This window comes from Lytechinus pictus, chromosome 1 (assembly GCF_037042905.1).
Source record: "Lytechinus pictus isolate F3 Inbred chromosome 1, Lp3.0, whole genome shotgun sequence".
Classification (NCBI taxonomy): Eukaryota; Metazoa; Echinodermata; class Echinoidea; order Temnopleuroida; family Toxopneustidae; genus Lytechinus; species Lytechinus pictus.
Genome location: NC_087245.1, coordinates 29,929,838 through 29,949,273, shown reverse-complemented (window position 1 = coordinate 29,949,273; position 19,436 = coordinate 29,929,838). Strand labels below are relative to the sequence as shown.

Sequence of the window (19,436 nt, the reverse complement as noted above, 5' to 3'; positions counted from 1 at the left end):
TTATTCCCAAGTTCAGAAAGGAAAATGGATTCTATCCAAAGTTATTTTCAAGAAATTAATTTGGTTTTTAAGCATTTTATCTACTTAAATAACTTATACATACCCTTTCCCATCAAACTATGCCAAATTTAGCCAAAATTATTTTCAAAGTGTGTCCACTTTAATTTTTATTATTCCCATGCTTGCTGTTATCCTACTCATACCATGTAAGCTGTTGAACCATGAAGAAATGAATACATAAATATTAAGATATAGACTCTATGTGCCTTCATTTCTCATGCATGGCAGTTGAATGAAAGTCATTATCATGAACATGAAATAAAGAAATAATATATGGTATTATTAACTTACTGTTTTTAATTCTTTCCTGCATCATATCTGGGGTCTCCGTCTGTTCCACCCGAGCAACACGGTACCCCTTCTGGATTAGCGTATCACTGTACCGACTAAACGCTATCTCAGGGAAGCCGGAATGTGCATTCTCTCCCTAGTATAAAATGGAAGAGGGAGCAGGGATTACATGATTTCCAGTTGGTTTCAAGTAAGAATATTCAACAATTAGTTCTTTGTACTTAATACCACCAAGAGATCACAAAGATTTAAGTATGACTCAAAGTTGCACCTAGATTCCTGGCTGCGGGCGGTATATAACGCATCAAAACACTGGTAATATCATGCTAAGAGGATGCGCATTTCTGGGGATTAACCAATTTGATTGCTTGTTAAATATCATGTGCACGTCGGTATTTAAGCATGATTTTAATTCACACTTTAATCTTTATGAAACGCCACCCCAGGCATGGTGGCTCAGTAGTAGAGATCATGAATGGTAACTTGTGGATTTGATCCTAAACAGCAACATACATGTACTAAGGACCTTCTGCCTTCTTGTCAGGCGCTTTGTTTAATAAGTGGAGAGAGATAATACTAACACATAATAGGGCGATTCCATAAAATATGCACATCCGACTCCCTCTCTGATTTCTTGTTCTTTTGATAGTCTGTAACATGTCTCAAAGGACCATGCCTTGGTCAGTTTCTTAAGTGAAGTAAGACTTGAAAATGGGGGTCGGACGTACAAAAAGGTTGATCATTTCATGAAATTGCCCAATAGCTACTGGAAGTTACTGGGTCACACATATACTCCATCTGGGAACTATTGGTTATTGTCAATATCCATAATTATGTTCATTCATGAGAAAGGGGCAAACCTTTGTGCTTTCTCACTAAACTCATATTAAAGACATTACACAAATCTTCTTTTAAAAAAAATCTTGAACTCTGATTTGTGTCGTATTTAATATTCTTCATGTGCATAAAACATCCAAGAAGAAACATGTTCAAGTACATGGAATAAAATCGGGATGCTGTTTCTGATCTCTTTATGCTCCACTTTTTAAACCACTTATTGATTTTTGGGAGCATTTTTTTCAGGGCTTCATTTTTACAACACATCACAGACACAGGTGACACATGGGACCTTGCTGATCAGATTTTTAAGTTAAATCAATGCTGACCAATACCTTTAAGTACAATTTTTCAAGTAATATTCACCTTCATGTAGATGAGTCCAAGCTCTTTGACGGCTACCTCTGCATCCATGTGATACAGCTCATAGAATTTTCCCATCTGAAAAGACACACAGGTAAAGGAAATGAATAAAGTAAATTAAAATATCTCTCTACAATATAGAGGGAAAGGGAATACTAGTGACACTGAAATTAAATGAGCATACATTTTTTTACCTGCCACCCCAAAACGAACAATAAAACCTTGGTCACATTTGCTCTACGGCGGCCGTACGGTGGCCGTAGATACCTGAATTCGAGAGATTTCTGCGGCGGCCGCAGAAAATCTGCGGTGGCCGCAGGGTCGACGTACGGCGGATTCCTACTTTTTACAGGCCGTAGGTGTGGCCGTAGAATTTTAACTCGGAGTTATAACATTTTTTCTTTTCTACGCTCGCCGTAGAAATTAGACTAGCCGTAGGCATGGCGTAGAACGGTCTACGGCGGCCGTACGTCGAGCGTACGGTGGCCGTGCGGCTGCCCTCGTGTTTTTCTTCCCTCCTTTCCCCTTCTCCTTTTGTGTTATCTGCTCGGGAGCCACCAGGCGCGTATTTATAATTTTGCACCTCGGGGGCCCGACCTATAATTTTGGCCCATATTCATGTGTACTTTTCAGAAAAAAAATGGCGACCCCTCCTCGTCAGGCAAACAGGTGCCTTAAATGCATGTTGAATTATCATAATCACATGAAAAAGGGCAACTGCAGACCACTTTTTTAATGATGACTTGATAAAAAGTAATTTCTATCCATGAATATGATGTAATACCACTTTTTTTAAAGAACAAATGTGACCAGGAAGCACAGACATTGCCCTTTTACCAGCGGCTAACTTGGGTAAAATTATTATTATTATCATTATTATCAGTATTATCATGGGGAGTTAAATGCTGATTTTTGTTGTTTCCTAGGGTGTAGTTCTTACTTAAGACTAATGCGTTTATTAACATCTTAACTTTATTCATACAAACAAGTTAACATGGTTAAGGGAGTTTTATTTCATAAGTCCAAAAAAATAATGCGAACGCGATTTTTGATAGCTTGTGTATAGACCTGGAAATAGAATATTCTGAGAAGTTTTGTAAGCATGAGCAGGATGGGTATCTCTCTATCTGTCAGGGCGAGCTGAAAATTGTCTATATTCCAAAATGACCCAAAGTTTGGAAATTCTAAGCATTATTGGTAATCATGAACAGGATGGGCACTTAAAAATTATTCGATCCGAGCGCGAAGCGCGAGCTGAACCTTTTTTATATTCCGTTCCAAACTAGACATTCTACACAATTTAGGTAATCATTAGGTAATCATTAACAGGATGTCCATCTAATTAATCATTCTAGTCTTCTTAGGCGTCAAAATAACCCAGTCTATCTAAGGTTGAGACAGGCTCTGAACTTTCCTTTAAATGTTAACTCTTTGTGCACTGGGCCATGAACCCCTCTGTCCTGAATTAGCCTGTTCACGGTTGTAAACTGCGCACGAGCAGAAAAAGGTCATTGGAGACAACCATGAAGGTGGCTTTCAAATTCACTGACATAGGCATTTGTGATTTGATGATTATTCATGTATTCCTTTCAAAATATTCATTTTATCACATGTATCCAAGCTGAAGAGTAATAAATAGAGCCTTCATAATAACTGGTATTTGACAGTAGCCTAAACAATAGTCAAATGTGCCAAAGGCAGACAATAAAACAGATTTCCAAACTTTATCCCTTATGTACTATTCTAGTCACCTGGTCTATACAATGCCTTTTGCTCTTAGAATTTGAATACTCTCCCGGTAAAGCTTATGCAACATCTACATTTGAAAATTATGAAAGTGCTTATCCTAATGAAAAATCACAAAGGTCATTTGAGAAAAGTTGATCATGAGCTAACCATGAACTGGCTTATTATTTTCAGGGAGGGAAACAATGGATTGTTTGAGAGTGAAAAACGAGGTTCACGCGGCACCGAATGTGCATTGGTGCAAGTACGCGTGCCAAGGGTTAAACAATGCAGTTGCAAATATACCCACGGCTGCATTTTCCCCAAGATTCACAAGATGCATTGCATATGATCTCACCTTAAAGAAAAGAACAGCATTATAATACTTGGATTTCATCTCCCACCATTGTCTCATAGCCTGAATGAAAATCAAGACAAAGGTATAGAAAGCTTTAACATAAATAACTGTTTCAAATACATCATAACTAAATTAGTGACAAAATCCTAAGGCAATTGAGACATCGATGCAATGGTAAATCTTAAAGTACGGGAAATATTTCTCTTTATCCTCATTTTTTTTATCTGACTTTTCTTTTCAGTCTGCCCCCCCCCCCCCCCCCCCCGTATTCTCTCTCTGTCCCTCTCTCTCACTACCTCCATCATTTCCTTAGACTGCCTCAATGGAAACAAAAAAAATTTGTGAAAAAAAAAACAATACATCGGTTGTTTAAATTTCTATGTGACAGTCTACCCCAAGATATGATTTGTTATACTCGTTAAAATGGCAACTTGGATACCATCGGAATATATAAAATGATGAAAAGTAGCTTGAATCTTAAAGAAAACTGAACAAGTTCTGTACATTATTCATAATGATTTTCTGATATTTTTTTAAAATCAAATTAAGCAGAAACTGGATACTTACAGGGGTGCATTTATCCAAGAAAGTCTTTGGTACGAAGAGAGTACTGGGATCATATTCAGGGTCATGCTCTGGTCTGCCTTTGATGTCTCTAAATACACACACACATAAAAAGAAAAATCATGATGTCCCATAACACCAAAAGATTGATAATGTTTCAAACTCTGCATGTCTTACAATATGAAAGGCATCAATATCTGTGAGGAAAATAATGTTAAACATTAATTTGTGGTGCCATCATAATTATCATTGCTCTTACAAATATACACTGTAGCACTTTTTGAAAAATCTTTATTGTATATTTTTTACCCTGAATTCAAATTCTACAAATTTCTTGGCTTTTATGAATCAACACAAGTTTTTTGTGGTCTAGTGATTTAGAATCTCATCTTTCAATCATACAGGTGTTGGTTCAAATCCCAGCCATGTTTTCCTTCAGCAAAAAAAAAGTACCCACAATGTGCTGCACTCAGCTCCAGTGCGAAAATGGGTACCTGGAGGATTAATTCCTTGAATGCACAGCGCTGAAAACAGCAGCTCGAGCTACAGCCAGGGAAATACTGATAGCACTCTTCAGAGTAGATTATTTCTAGATAGATGGCACTGTGTCTATGCCTATAATAATCATTCTAAAGGTTTACATTCCAACTTGTTTACACAGTAATAGTTCATTTCAGTTCCTGTAAGGTACATCAGAGAATTTTAATTGGTAGAAATCTACAAGTGATCCATCTTCTAGAATCTGAAATTTACTTCCCAGAACAAAAGGATGAAATGTTGAAATGGACACAGCAGGAAATAGCTCCATCGATATTTACAAACACCCAGGACATTCCCACCTGTTTTTCAAAGCTGATGCAATGCTGCTCTGATTCAGAAATGATAAAATACATTACAAATAGCTCTGTTTTTGTGAAGTTGGTTAGGTGGAAAATTATCTATACTGTGAAAGCTTAGAATAGCTACGTTTGAAATGTAATATACTAAGGAATTATTCCCGTGTTCATGTGCTTATATTTTATACACATAATTATGAATTGTACTATTGAAAAAAAGTGGAAATTTACTAAAGTCAAACCTCTCTTTCTATTAAGGCCACCTACAGGAAACAGACAAAGTTTCCTAGACATATATGGCTTTTATGGACAGGTTCTTTTGAACATATTTCTCAAATGGGAGACAATTTTGGTGGCCAAAAAAGACATGTTTTTACTCTAAGTAGGTGGCCTCTAACACAGGTTTCACTGTTTTTATAAAGAGCATATCAAAATGAACATCACTATCTACTGACATTCAATCATGCCCAAAAAAGACTAGTGAAATGCAAATCCCTGCTTGAAAGAGAATAGACTTGTATCGAAGAAACTCAAAAGCTAAGATGGGCTGAATGATCGATATCAAACAACCAATCAACCAAAAATGACAAGGATCTATCTAGTTATCATATAATGAAAGATATGATAAACATACTTTCTTTTGCCTGGTTTAAGCCATTCTTGTCGCTGATGTGGAAAGCGTGCTACGTCTGATTCAGATGCAGGGGTTGGAGACGGAGAAGGCTGTTATAAAAGAAAAGATTTTTTTTATTTGGAACAGACTATTTTTAAATGCTTTCAGGTAAACAGAACTTTGCAAACCATCACTACAAAATATGACATTGTACTGATTTCTATAAATATATATTTGTATGTTTTATTGAAAAAATCAAAAAATTATATGTACCATATTTACACATTCATCACATTAAAAAAAAAATTACAAAAAAGAAGAAAAAAATAAAAATAGGAATAAAAAATAAGCAATAAGGCAGAGTATTAAAGTATAAAAATGTCAATACAGCAAAAAAATAAAAACATCTGAAAATGTGAATATGTATTAAAATGGAAAATTGCAATTAAAGGTTATGGCAAGACCGGTCATAAATAAAAACATTAGCAAGCCATGCACATTCCGATTATAGAAATATGACTATCTTATAATGGTTGAATGGCATAACCTTCTCCAGACTTTCAAAACCTACAAAGAATAAAACTGACATAAAAATGTGACAATCAAATCATTCATATTTCAATAGTATTGTATCTTTACTCGAGTAGAGTGACCAATGATTATCTGCTCAGGATTTTTTTTATGAAAAAAATTAAAACTTCAAATCTTCTCTATTTAAAGGTCAAGTCCACCCCAGAAAAAGGTTGATTTGAATAAATAGAGAAAAATCAAACTAGCATAATGCTGAAAATTTCATCAAAATCAGATGTAAAATAAGAAAGTTATGACATTTTTAAGTTTCACTTATTTTTCACAAAACAGTGACAATCAAATGAGATGGTGGATGATGTCCCTCACTAACTATTTATTTTGTTTTCTTTTGTTTGAATTATACAATATTTCGTTTTTTACAAATTTGACAATAATGACCAACTTGACTGAACCATATAGTATTAAACAATGCTAATTCCACATGTTCATGGAGGAATTAATCATTGTTTCACTTAGGCCTGACTTGAAACGGATATTTCAATATTCGGATACCCGACACTGAAAACCAGACGGCGGACAAGTATACGAAATTTTACCCTGAAATATAAAAAATATCCATTTGCACTTATTTGAGTTATATTTCAGATTTTCAGTTATATTTGAGTTTTGAACCTATCCAATGATGGCGAGGGTCTGCGTGCGCTAATTAAATTATTTCTGAAAACCATGAAATTACGAGAAGCTGAATATTTTGGGTTGAATCTGTTTTGCAATAGGATTTGACTAATGTGAGTTAGCGCGAGGCTACGGCTACAAATGTAAATTGTATGACTGTGTAAGCTATTAGTAAATGACTATTATTTGAGTTATACAAGTCGGGCCTCGTTACGATCCCATTTAACGGTTGCGAGAGTATGTGTGTTTATTTTTTTGTTCCGATCGAATGAAATAAGATGCAATGAATTTGACTGAGGCGAGTGTAAGTGCGAGTCTACTATTACTAAAAGTCTAAAACCAGACAGGCCTACATCATTCAGCTCACGCACGTGCTGTCCTGTCTGGACGTGTCTGGAGTGAATCGTCTGATATATATTTGGTCACATTACACTCGCTACACCTTCAAATGGGATCGTACTTGAAATATTTTCATTTCATGTCGGGTTTCTCCCCATTCCCCAAATTATAGCCAAGCTTCTCATTTCTCAACTTCTGAAACATAATCACACTTCTAACAAAGAATTCAAGACAAGATTTAATCACAGTAACAGTAACTAATCACTTACATGCAGTAAGTTTTACTGCAAAACACGTCGATTCACAACCGACCACATACTCGGCAGGCGCACATCATAAACCTTTCTGGCACGATACCGCCTTTTAAGTATTGTTATTTACGTGATGATGGATATCAAAATTTATAGTGGATATGCCATTTAAACTGAAATAAAGGAAAATGTGTGTTTTGTAATTTATATATTAAATATTAATTCATGAAAGAGATTTTCAATTGACAATTATCATTCTTTCATAATTCTCATCATCATTCATCGCTATCATCTTCACCAATCTTGATAATCATTTAAAATCATTTTCACTAGCCATCACTCATCATCGTCATTCATTTCAGTTTCACTCTCATTATCATTCATCACAAAGTCCGCCATTATCATAATCACCAGTAAATCAGTATCATAATAATTGACAGTACACATTAAAACAGAAGTTGAAATGAAATTGAGTTGGTGAGCTGAACAGATGCCTCGATTAACAGGCATTTTTAGATTTATTTCTAGGTCAACTTCATGCCAGTCAAGGATATTTTGATAGGAGGGAAATACGTTCTCAAGGATTCCTCCACACTTTTAACTTAAAAATAATGCTGTTTAAATGTTTAATCTACTTTAATGATTTAATCCCTTCATTCTAACAACTATCGTTTAAAGTTCAATATACGATGAGTTACGCATTTGAAATCATCAAAACATAAGACGGGAAAGAAAAACGATCTTAAGCGACACCATAGTAAAATCGCCATCGTTGTCAGAACGGAACTTTACTCCATTCACGGACGGTCATGCTCCAAAACTGATATAAGGTCATGTTTCAAAACTGAATTAAAACCGATGGTTTTCGGCGGGAATATATTCCTGGAGAAGACTAATTGATATTGGTGATTATATTGCCTTTATTGGCGACTATAACTTAAAAATTTTGTTGGTGAGTCCACGGATACCCGAACCCGAAAAATAAAAACCGTTATCCGTCCACGCGGGCGGAAACCGTTCAGATATCCGTTTGGTGGCAGCACTAGTTTCACTTGACAATGTGGAGAAAATCATAATATTTCATATGTTAAAATACAAAAGAAATAGTGAGTGGATGAGTCATCTGTCTCCTCATTTGCATACCGACCAGGATGTGCATCTGTTTTGAGAAATTAATCGAAACTTTAAAATGTCATAACTTTCTTATTTTACATCCGATTTTGAAGAAATTTTCAGTGTTATGCTTGTTGGATTTTTCTCTTTTTATTCAAATCAACTTTTTGTTGTCCTTTAAATATCAATGCTAATTGCTAATTTCATAGCATTTTCAAAAAAAATCGCTCATTTTTACTATATTTTTCACAATAGCATATATGCACATGTTCTGTTATGAAACTACAATTTCTACCTTATTTTTATTCTGTGATAATCTGTGATACATAGAAATTCAACATATCTCTTATTTATCAAAATAACAAAAAATCAGCGGAAATCAAATTTTTCATCTGTTCAACAAATAATTTGACATTTGTTAGATTAGAATAAAACATGTGAACTCACAGAAGGAGACTGGAATGCAGAGAGCTTAGCTTTGGTGGACGAGCTGACAGACGGTGTGCCAAACGTCTTCTTAGGGGGTGGGGTAGCCGAATCTGGGCGTGCCATAGAAGATGGAGTTAGTACGCTACGACCCTTCGTTGCAGGCTTTTTCGTGGAAGGAGTGACAGTTGAAGTGGAACCCCTCTTTCGCTTTTTAGCTTTCTATAATTATGAATGAAGAAGTGAAGGTATTAACAAATTAACCGCGGGGATGTATCTCATATTTCTTTGATAAAATGATACTAGCATTTAGGATATGAAAAAATTGACTTTCCTCTGCACTATGCAATGATATTAAAGAACACTGAACAATGTATTTAAAGCACATAACAAAATTCTTATCACAATGTCGGTATTACATTCAGGTTTTCTAATTCAATTTTTATTTCACCTGAAGCATAGAATTTCAATGCTACTGTAGCAGCTGCAATATACAAGCATCAGGACCAAACTTAAAATTTGTGAAGGTATTTTATGGTAGAAATCCCTTTGCTTACCCTTATTTTGTGCTGTGCAAGTATGGGCAGTTATCAATTATCTTGCAGTGTCTATAATTCACACCCGTCAAACTTTGTAATTTCACATTTTCATTAAATTAAGGTAAGATGTGTCAGATAGATTGTCCACAATAGTAATTAATTTCAGCCTTGTGAGGGCTATCAATGCCCTCACAAAGTCAATAAATTCACAAATACAAATTACAATCACAAACTTAACCAGTAAAAATAACTTCATTCTAAACTTAAACAACAGCATCAAGTATGTTTGATTGATTGATGGTCTGCTTTGTGCATCAACAATCATAAATCCATTTGCTTCAGTGGAAATTGATTTATCACTTGTAATTTTGTATCTGATATTTGCAATTATTGGAAGCTGAATTGATGAAAGGGTTAAAAAAAAAACAGCCTGTTATTCAGTCAAATGGACCGACCTTTGGTGTTTCAGGGTCTGACTCCGTCTCAGGTCCTGAGATGTCATCTTCATCCACTCCACTGCTCTCGGCTCCTTCAGATTCATCATCACTTTCAGGTTTGAATTCATCTCCTAAAATAGATCAAAGGTCAAACATACATGTACAGTAAATACATTAGACAGTGAAAAATAAGTACTCCTGCGAAGCCATTTATAAATCGCTTAGAGCAGTATTTACTGATCATGCAATGTACAAGTTGCAGTTGATCATCAATTGTCTTCATGTAGAGAGTGGCCCAGTGTATTAATTGGTGGACTGTGAAACACAGGGTCATGGGTTCAATTCCTAGCCACATGACAAAATTTCCATCAGTAAGAAATTGATCTACATTTTGCTGCACTCAACCCAGAAATGCTTGTGCACTGTAAAAGGCTTGCTGGGCTAAGCTAGGGTAATAATATTCAAGACCTTTGGAAGCCCATAAAGATATTGAATTACATGATATTCAGGATACAAGTACTGAATGATATCATCATCATCAATTTCATCATCATCATCAACACCATCATCATCATCATCAATTTCATCATCATCATCAACACCATCATCATTATCATCGTCATCATCGTCAGCAACACCATCATCATCATCATCGTCATCATCATCATCATTCTTATCATACTATATGACAAAAACAAAGTCTACATAAGAAACTGAAATTGTATGTATACCTGAACTATCACTGTCAGAGGCAACCATGATTCTCCTTCGTTTCTTCTTCTGTGTGCTCATGGCTTTCTTAGCAGCTGCTCTTGGCTTTCTTTTACTGCTTGTGATGTTGTCTTCACTTGCACTGCCATCACTTGCATCTGTCAAATGTAAGAGTATTGTCAGCAGACAAGTAAGAGCAAATCTCAAAAGATTTAGACTTCAAGATTAGCTAAACACTTGGCTGGATACCCCTTACCCCAGAGCATCATCGACTCTCGACTAAACACCCATGAAGAAAAGACAGTAGAATAATAAATAAGGGGATATTTCTGCGGTGGTGACACTTCATTTGCCCCTGCGACAATCACTCTGGGCTTTATTTCATCTCAGATGTAGGGTTAGGTTTGCAATAGGGTTTTATATCAGATTAAGTGTGAGGTTTAGGGTAGGGAATACTAAAATCCAGGGTTGACGTTTATAGTCATCCTATTAGTGTGTGGATTTTATAGCAGAGCAATTGTGGCTGATGCAAATGTCATGGGACCATTTCTGAATTTCCCTGAAATGACATTACTGAATACCCCAGAAATAAACAACAAAATATTATTTTTGTAACACATGGATATAGAGGTCACTATTGCTCTATCATTTTGAATGAAATGGGATCAATCTTTATTAGAAATATATAAAACTAAATATTGCAAACAATCATGCAGCTTATTAGGGAAAAATTTAAAAATACATTATTTCATTAAGTAAACCAGGTTGTATACATAAGAGCTACAGATATCAGCAGAAAAAAAAATCATGTTGACTCTTCACTCATCCTCTGAATAAAATTCACCTTCAATCTCCATCTCGTCCTCCTCCTCCTCCTCATCTTCATCTTCTGATGGAACATGGCAGACGACAAGTTTCATCCTTTCCTCCCTTTCTTTCTTGAGTGCCTCATCGGCTTGATCCATTCCCCTCCTCACATCTGGTTTGGTGGTATGGAACTTGCAGCCAAACTGGCATTCCTTGGCCTGGCTCCCTCTGTAGGGGTCTACAAGTCTTTACAAAGTATGTACAATAATGAAACTCAATAACAATCAGCAGCATCATTCATCATCAACATAATAATACTAATAATATTTTTTTTATTAGAGTCAAAAGGGGCCTAAGCTTCCGATCCTAGCAGAATCTTTGTCGGAGGCAAAATGACAAACATATAAAGTGGAACAAACATAATATAGACCATAGACATGCAACAGCAACACTAGAAACAAGGAGACAAAAAGGGCATTAGAGAGTTGTGATGACCAATCAGGTTAGAGAAGGGGATGAAAGCAAGGGAGTAGGCAGACACAAAGGGAAGTCAGTAAAGTAAGGCCAGTAAAAGACCTTAAGCTGTGAGGGATTACGACAATTGGGCAGGCAACATCAAACAGGATCTGGAACAAAACAGTGATAGGGGGTGTGAGGAAATGATGAATAACAAGAGAATTAGTGAGAGGTGGGTCAAACAGGTTACAAAGAAAGGCATAATAATCTGGTGCATAAGAGTGGGGGCAAAAAAGGGAAAGAAAGGGGAACAACTGATAATGTGCAAAAGACATAAGTATAAATGAAAAAGCAAAAAGACAAAACAAAACAAAACAAAACATGCACATATATATAAATATATAGTGTAACTAGTATTGTAAATCCGCTAGGGGTGAGGGGAAAAAACCATAATGCTATAAAGTAGAAACAAGACATGTATATATGAAAAGGGAGAAGCATATTGCCTAAAAGGGTAGAGTAAATATAGAAGCCGAGGTTGTATGAGAGAGGGGGAATGTATATGAAGAAACTACAGCATACATGTAACTAAACAAAATAAATATATAGTAAGTCCAAAAGAGGTGAGTGGAGAAAAAATATGTTTTAAAAAAAAATATATATATATATATTACATCGCCTGAATGTGGAAAGCAAAAATAGGAGCTGAGCCTGTATTGAGATATGGGAGGAATGTAGAGGAAGAAACTATAATATAACTAATCTAAAAGAACTGAGGGGAAAAAAAATATATATATATATATAGAAAGTGGATAGAAAAGACTAATCAGTCGTTCCCTCTTGGATGTTCAGGCCATGAGGTTGGGTGGTGCGAAGTCATCTCATCCAGAACTTCTCTCTGCTAGTACGGACTGAGTCAGGACAGGTACCTAAAGATTTGATGCCCTGTAGCATCATGTCAGTGATGGAGTGGTTGGGAAGGTTAAAATGGCGGCTAACTGGAGTGTCCAGCTTTTCTGTGTTGATGGTGGATCTGTGCCCGTAGAACCGTTTCTTGAGTGTGGTCTTGGTTTCCCCTATGTATTGTACCCTACAAACTCTACAAGTGATGAGATATACAACATTAGTGGTAGTGCATGTGATGTTGCCCTTGGTTTGGTGAGAAAGGCTGGAAGAGTTGCTGGTGAAAGTGTCGCAGAGATGCCAACTTTTGGAAATCAGAATTAGGGAGGATTTTCAACCGACACCAAATTATGTGCGCGTAGCGCACATCTCGAGCGCGGAGCGCTCGACCCTTGCGGCCGGGGTCGAGGGCCCGCCTTAGGGCCCTGGAAGCTCTGGGTTTCTAGATGCTCTCTGGTGCAATCTGACCCTTATTTTGGAGCATTTCACATGTTTTAAAAAAAACATTGTTCCCACTTTTTTGACATAAAAATAAAAATATCAAATAATTGAAATATGCATTTTTACATGTAAAAAAAATGAGGGGACAATAGAAGAAAAGTACCTGTTCAACTATAATAATGAGGAATTATCCTCTTTACTATTATTAAAGCGCGGGTAACGTCTTCCTCCTCGCTGGTCCCTTGCTTGGTGAAATAAGTCAACAGGGTACTAGTGGAGCTCGAAGATCTCGTCTTCGCAATGTCCGTATGCCGTTTGCTCCCTACGTGCTTCCGAATATCATCACGACCTCCGTGCTCAACTTTAATGTCCACGCTGCAAATTGTGCAAAATGCATGGTAGATTCCTCTTTCCGACTTCCGAATACACGGGTACTGGAGACTGTATTCAGTCTTATACTTCTGAGACCATTTCTTGGTCTTTTTTTGTTGATTTTCCGCCATTTCGTGTCAATATCAACCCATCAATACGCCGAAATCACACACCGATATTCCATCGCACAACTCGACAAATCCAGCGGCCGCGAGCGCACACGCCTCGCAAAGCTAGCCGGGCCTACCGGCCTGGTGCACAGTGGATTCCCGTTGGGCATATCACATGCACCAGCTTTTCGCTGCTCCTTATTTGTCTGCCTTTCACACAGAATTTAGTAGCAGCGAAACGTAATGGAGTTACTACATGCTAAAGTTAGCAGACGATACATGTACTTCCAATCCAATTTGATCAATGCAAAAAAAATCGTAATTTCGGGAGGATAAGGATGGTAATCGTAAGGGCGGGAGTTGGGATGAATTTTCGGGTTGGCATCTCTGGTGTCGCCCTCGTGACTGTGTATCTCACATATGATGCACCTGTTGCTGGTACATTTGAAGGTGCCATGCTGTATGGGAGAAGAGTGGTTAGTGAGGGAGGGCACTTCAGCACGACCAATGAGGTCCCTGAGATTGGGTGGGCGTCGGTACGCTAGGAGAGGAGTATCGGGAACGGCCTGTTGGAGACGATCAGAAGTGTGTAAAATGTGGTGGTTATCACACAGGATTTGACGGAGAGGGGGTAGATTGGGATGGAAGGCAGGATTGTCAATAAAATTATTCCTGAAAGTCGGGGTGTAATTATAATAGTTATCCACTTGTAAATCCATAAAGCGCACACAAGCTTCCGAAATATGCCTCGCAGTGCTCGTGGCCTTCCCTTCTCATAGCCTCCTGGCGCGGCGCGGCCGGCTGGAGACCAGGCAGGGCCGCGCCGGGGTGCATGTCCCTGGAGTGCCGCTGAAGCGTTTCCATCACACACATTGCAGAACCATTAAAAAATGGTTTGTTAGACTAATTCACCAGTTGTACAGTAAAATTATCTTCATTTACATTGGAAATCATTGTGCAATTATACAAAAACTGGTAAAAGTTACTGGGTAAAATGAAAATGTGATAAGGAGGTTCCACGTGGGTGTAAAGGGAGTTGAACATGCTAGACTCGTAAAACAGTCGTTTGTATGAATTTTACAATTTAACAGCTAAAAATCCCAATTATCCGGGAGATTTTGGCATGGGGTCGGGAGAACGGGAGATTGGATAGTTTGGTGAGAAAGGCTGGTAGAGTTGCTGGTGAAAGTGTCGCCCTCGTGAATGTGTATTTCACATATGATGCACCTGTTGCTGGTACATTTGAAGGTGCCATGCTGTATGGGAGAAGAGTGGTTAGTGAGGGGGGGCACTTCAGCACGAACAATGAGGTCCCTGAGATTGGGTGGGCGTCAGTACGCTAGGAGAGGAGTATCGGGAACGGCCTGTTGGAGACGATCAGAAGTGTGTAAAATGTGGTGGTTATCACACAGGATTTGACGGAGAGGGGGTAGATTGGGATGGAAGGCGGTCACAAGCGGTATTCTGTCAGTAGTCTCCTTGTCACTTTGTGGTTTGAGAACTTCAGATCTGGGGAGAGAACGAACTTTGTTAATTGCCAGTTGGACTGCCCTGGCACCGTGGCCCCTGGCACAGAGATGTCTCTTCAAATTCCTGGCATGGAGGGAAAAATCAGGGTCCTCGGAGCAGATGCGGCGAAGTCTGAGGGCTTGACTGAAAGCGATGCCAGTTTTGCAGTGATGGGGGTGGCAGCTGGATGAGTGCAGGTACTGGTGGGTATCTGTGGGTTTAGTGTACAGGGTAGTGGTAATACCATGAGGCTTTTTCTGGACTGTGACATCAAGGAAGTGGGTTTCCTGTTCGGAGAAATCAGAAGTGAATTTGATGGTCCTGTGGAAGGAATTGATGTGGTCAATTAATGTATGGAGGCTATCTTCCTCCCTGGTCCAGATGAAGAAAATGTCGTATATGTAACGCCACCAAATCCATGGGCGACAGGGGGCTGAATCTAACATCTGCTGTTCCAGCTTGGTCATGAAGAGACAGGCGAATGAAGGAGCCATCCGAGTGCCCATTGCTGTACCAAATATCTGTAGATAGTGCTTGCCCATGAATGTGAAGTTGTTTTTCGTTAGTACATGAAACATCAGAGATTTGATATCGGATATGGGGGGACTGGAATGGCCACTGGCGGCCAAGGCTTCACATGATGCTTAGATACCTTCATCATGGGGAATGTTGGTGTACAGTGAAGAAACATCGAAAGTGCCGATGATCGCAGTCTCGGGTATCTGGTCCTTGATGTCGTTTAGTTTCCTGAGAAAGTCTAGAGTGTCGTGGATGTAAGAGGGTGCACGTGAGACATGGGGTTTAATGTGGTAATCAACAAAGAGATGTTCTCTGTTGGGGAACCATTTCCTGAGAGGATGGGTCGACCGGGGTTGCCAGGTTTGTGGATCTTGGGGAAGAGATAGAAGCGGGCAGGTTTAACATTAGTAGGGGAAAGAAATTTGTGGGCCTTCTCAGAGAGATGCTTGTGTTCTTTCATGTCATTCAGTGTCGATTGGATCTGTAGGGAGAAATTACAAGTGGGGTCAGAATCGAGGAGTGCATAGTGAGATCGATTATTGAGATGTTTCATGGCTTCATCGATGTACTGCTCGCGGTCCATAACGACGACGGCTGATCCTTTGTCTGCAGGCTTGATGATGATGTCGGACCTGTTTTTGAGTGATGAGAGAGCCTGGCGTTCTTCTCGAGGAAGGTTGTCATGTGCTCTGCTGTCGAGGGTATCTGTGGAGCGAACTTGGGATGAGACAGCTTGAATGTAAGTTTCAAGGGAAGGAACTCTATTCTTGGGTGGAGTCCATGTGCTTTTCTTGTAGAAGGGCTCGGGATCAGAAGGGGGTACATCTAAAGAGAACTCTTTGAGACGTATCCTGCGATAGAATGTAGAGAGGTCTTGGCTGAGAGCTATCTGGTCAACTGCTGGTGGCGTGGGGCAAAACTTGAGCCCTTTAGAGAGAAGAGAGGTTTCTGCTTGGGATGAGATATTTTTTTATAAATCACCTGTTCATTGATAAATCATATATTGACAAAGGATATGCATCCAGGACATTCTTTAACAGAATAACGATATGTTTTTTTTACTATGTGCTTTAGTAAACAACAATTTCATGTAAGGGTGGATTCCCAAATAAAGAAGTTTCTAGATGCCATGCCCTGCACACCATCTGCCTGAGCTGGCAAAGGGTAAAAAAAAATCATACATTCAATTTGTTTATTTATTCAAGTTACTAAGGGATAAACAAAACAAAATAAATTTTCACAAAAAACCAAAACCTTACATTTACCGTACTTCAGAATTTATATATCTAATTCACTCAAAATCTCACTTTAACAGCGAATCAAGAATATATCATGAGCAAGATGGAAGATAGTTTTCTACATACTTGTCACTGATCCAGGCACGACTAGGTGGGTCATCAAAGAACTGGACATGGACGAGCCCTCGCTTGCCATCCTTCTTGGTGCATTTCTGGAGGGTGGGGTGGTTGCAAACAAGGCTGGGCCACCAGGGATATCCTTCCAGTCTGGCCCAGACCAGATCTCCAGGGGTAAACGTCTGGTGTCCATCTAAACATGGAATAGAGAGCAAATTAGAAAGGTTGGGGTTAATCAAAAGGGATAAAGAATGTTGCAGAGTATCAATAGGATATTTTTAAGGACATTCCAGTTAAAATGAAATCCATGTCATTTTCACCAAATTTTGCAGAGGTACATGTACTTCAGCGCCTAAATATGCCAAATATGCAAAAAAAACATGGGTACATGTGCTTGATCTTTTGCTATCGAGCTTTGAAGTTCACCCAATTTGAAGTTCTTGAGAAATGCGCATTCACAATGTTTGGACATTTTTAGACTTAATGGGATCACTATGTTAAGTTTAAACAGATATTACTCAATCAAAATCTATGTAAATTTCATAAAATTTCACAATATAATTCAGAACTGTATAGTTAAGATGGAAAATCCATTCATATTGCTATTCGATTGCCCTTTTAAGGCTAGCAGCACCTTAAGTTCTTTAAAATGTTGCAAAAAAGACACAAAAACCTATCTCAAACATTGTAAATTTCTGTACCAAATTTGCAAAGTACAATAAATGCTGCATTTTTTTCAAAACCCATGTCATTTTCACCAAAATTTGCAAAGTTGTAGAGAAAGGTATAGTTTTAATAAAAGGTATGGGCCTAAACATTAAATAATAGGGGTTCATGTGCTCGTTTTAAAACTATCAGCACTTTTGTTGGAGGAAATGATCTTTTTAAAACACCAAAATTGTCCAAAATCCTTTGTATCTATGCGAGGAAGTATCTCAAGTTGCTCTACCGTCTATTCAAACTCGAGGTCATATTCGTCATACTTTGCATGAATGCAGAGTAAAGTATTCTGAAATTGTAGAGGTTTTCAAAAAATGGTTCCATGGATAGTTCAGCTAATTAGCTTCATAAAATTACACATCTTATATATCATTAGAATGCAGATCAAGGGAAAAATCCACTCATACCTATAGCTGATTAATAACATATTCATCCTTTGTGACGTCAAAGCGCATAGCGCAAAATATACTTAACTATGGAGCGTCCTTAAAATTTATCTTGGGTAGGATGGATGCAGATCTATGGGTCTAGGGCACCAGCTATCTTGCCTGGCCTGGCCCAGACCTGAAAGAATTCTCCCAAGACACTATAACTTTAGTATAAGGATGTGGAAATGGCTGTCCAAAGATGCCATAAAATGTCTAACAGTAACCCCAATTCAAGCAAGTGATACAAGAAACCAAATTCTCCTACATGTAGGTCATGACACACTTGTTTTTCTGCTGCGCTGTACATAGCCAATGCATTTCTCTTAACCTGCACAAGTTCAACATCTGCCAAAAGTACGAGAATACACCAGAGGCAGAAGATGACTGTACAGTACTAAACTTAAAGAAAAAGTCATGCTTAATTTCATAAGTTCTAAAGCACACAAGATCATATATAACATTAACACAGTCAAAACACATAATCTCAGTGATTTGATAATGTCTTGGAGCATGTCTCAGGAAATTATGGTATGACCACTTGCCTTCGGCAATCACCCTCTCCATGCTGTTTTGAATCAATGAAACATACAAAAAAAAGTCTTTATTTAAAGTAAAACTTTTGCATTAAATCAAACAAACAAATTAATTTTATAATTTAGCCAATGTAGTTGAGCTCATTGATTTTTTTCTTTCACCACATGGCACATTACTAGTCTAAGAATCTATTTCCGTAACAAAAAACATTACATTAGATTTCTAATCTAATGTAGGGTGTCTGAAGCCACACTGAAAAGTGTCAGCATAAAACAGGCTGATTGGGGGGGGTGGCACAATTCGGGGAGAAAATTCAGCCTGCAGAAAACTTGTGATCAGAATTGATTTTCAACTCATGTTTAAGATGTATGGAAAGAAACTATGGAGGTGCTTCTTTTGATGCTAAGGGCAAGTTTAGAGGATCATTAGAAATCAGGATCAAGAGATAAATTGCAAACCCTTATTTTTATGTATGATGAGATTGCCATTTCCCCATGCGTTTACTATGAGATGCTGTTGTTGTTGTAGTTCAGAGTGGGTCATTTACACACCCAAATGATTTCCTAGGTATACTCTCAGTGGGTCTGTCACAAGGTTGATGAGCTGCTAGGAC

The 19,436-nt window shown here is 38.0% G+C and overlaps 1 protein-coding gene across 1 annotated transcript in view; it reads right to left on the bottom strand.

The window, feature by feature from the left end:
• LOC129265505 (DNA mismatch repair protein Msh6-like) overlaps positions 1 to 19,436 on the bottom strand; it is a 55,095-nt gene that overhangs the window by 25,421 nt on the left and 10,238 nt on the right. Inside the window, exons 2-11 of the mRNA XM_064100043.1 lie at positions 17,151 to 17,334; positions 11,514 to 11,722; positions 10,690 to 10,827; positions 9,977 to 10,089; positions 9,004 to 9,204; positions 5,669 to 5,757; positions 4,202 to 4,289; positions 3,635 to 3,694; positions 1,555 to 1,629; positions 352 to 487 (exon numbers count right to left, since the gene is read on the bottom strand). Coding sequence (XP_063956113.1) covers positions 352 to 487; positions 1,555 to 1,629; positions 3,635 to 3,694; positions 4,202 to 4,289; positions 5,669 to 5,757; positions 9,004 to 9,204; positions 9,977 to 10,089; positions 10,690 to 10,827; positions 11,514 to 11,722; positions 17,151 to 17,334 — 1,293 coding nt within the window. The remainder of the gene's footprint in view (positions 1 to 351; positions 488 to 1,554; positions 1,630 to 3,634; positions 3,695 to 4,201; positions 4,290 to 5,668; positions 5,758 to 9,003; positions 9,205 to 9,976; positions 10,090 to 10,689; positions 10,828 to 11,513; positions 11,723 to 17,150; positions 17,335 to 19,436) is intronic.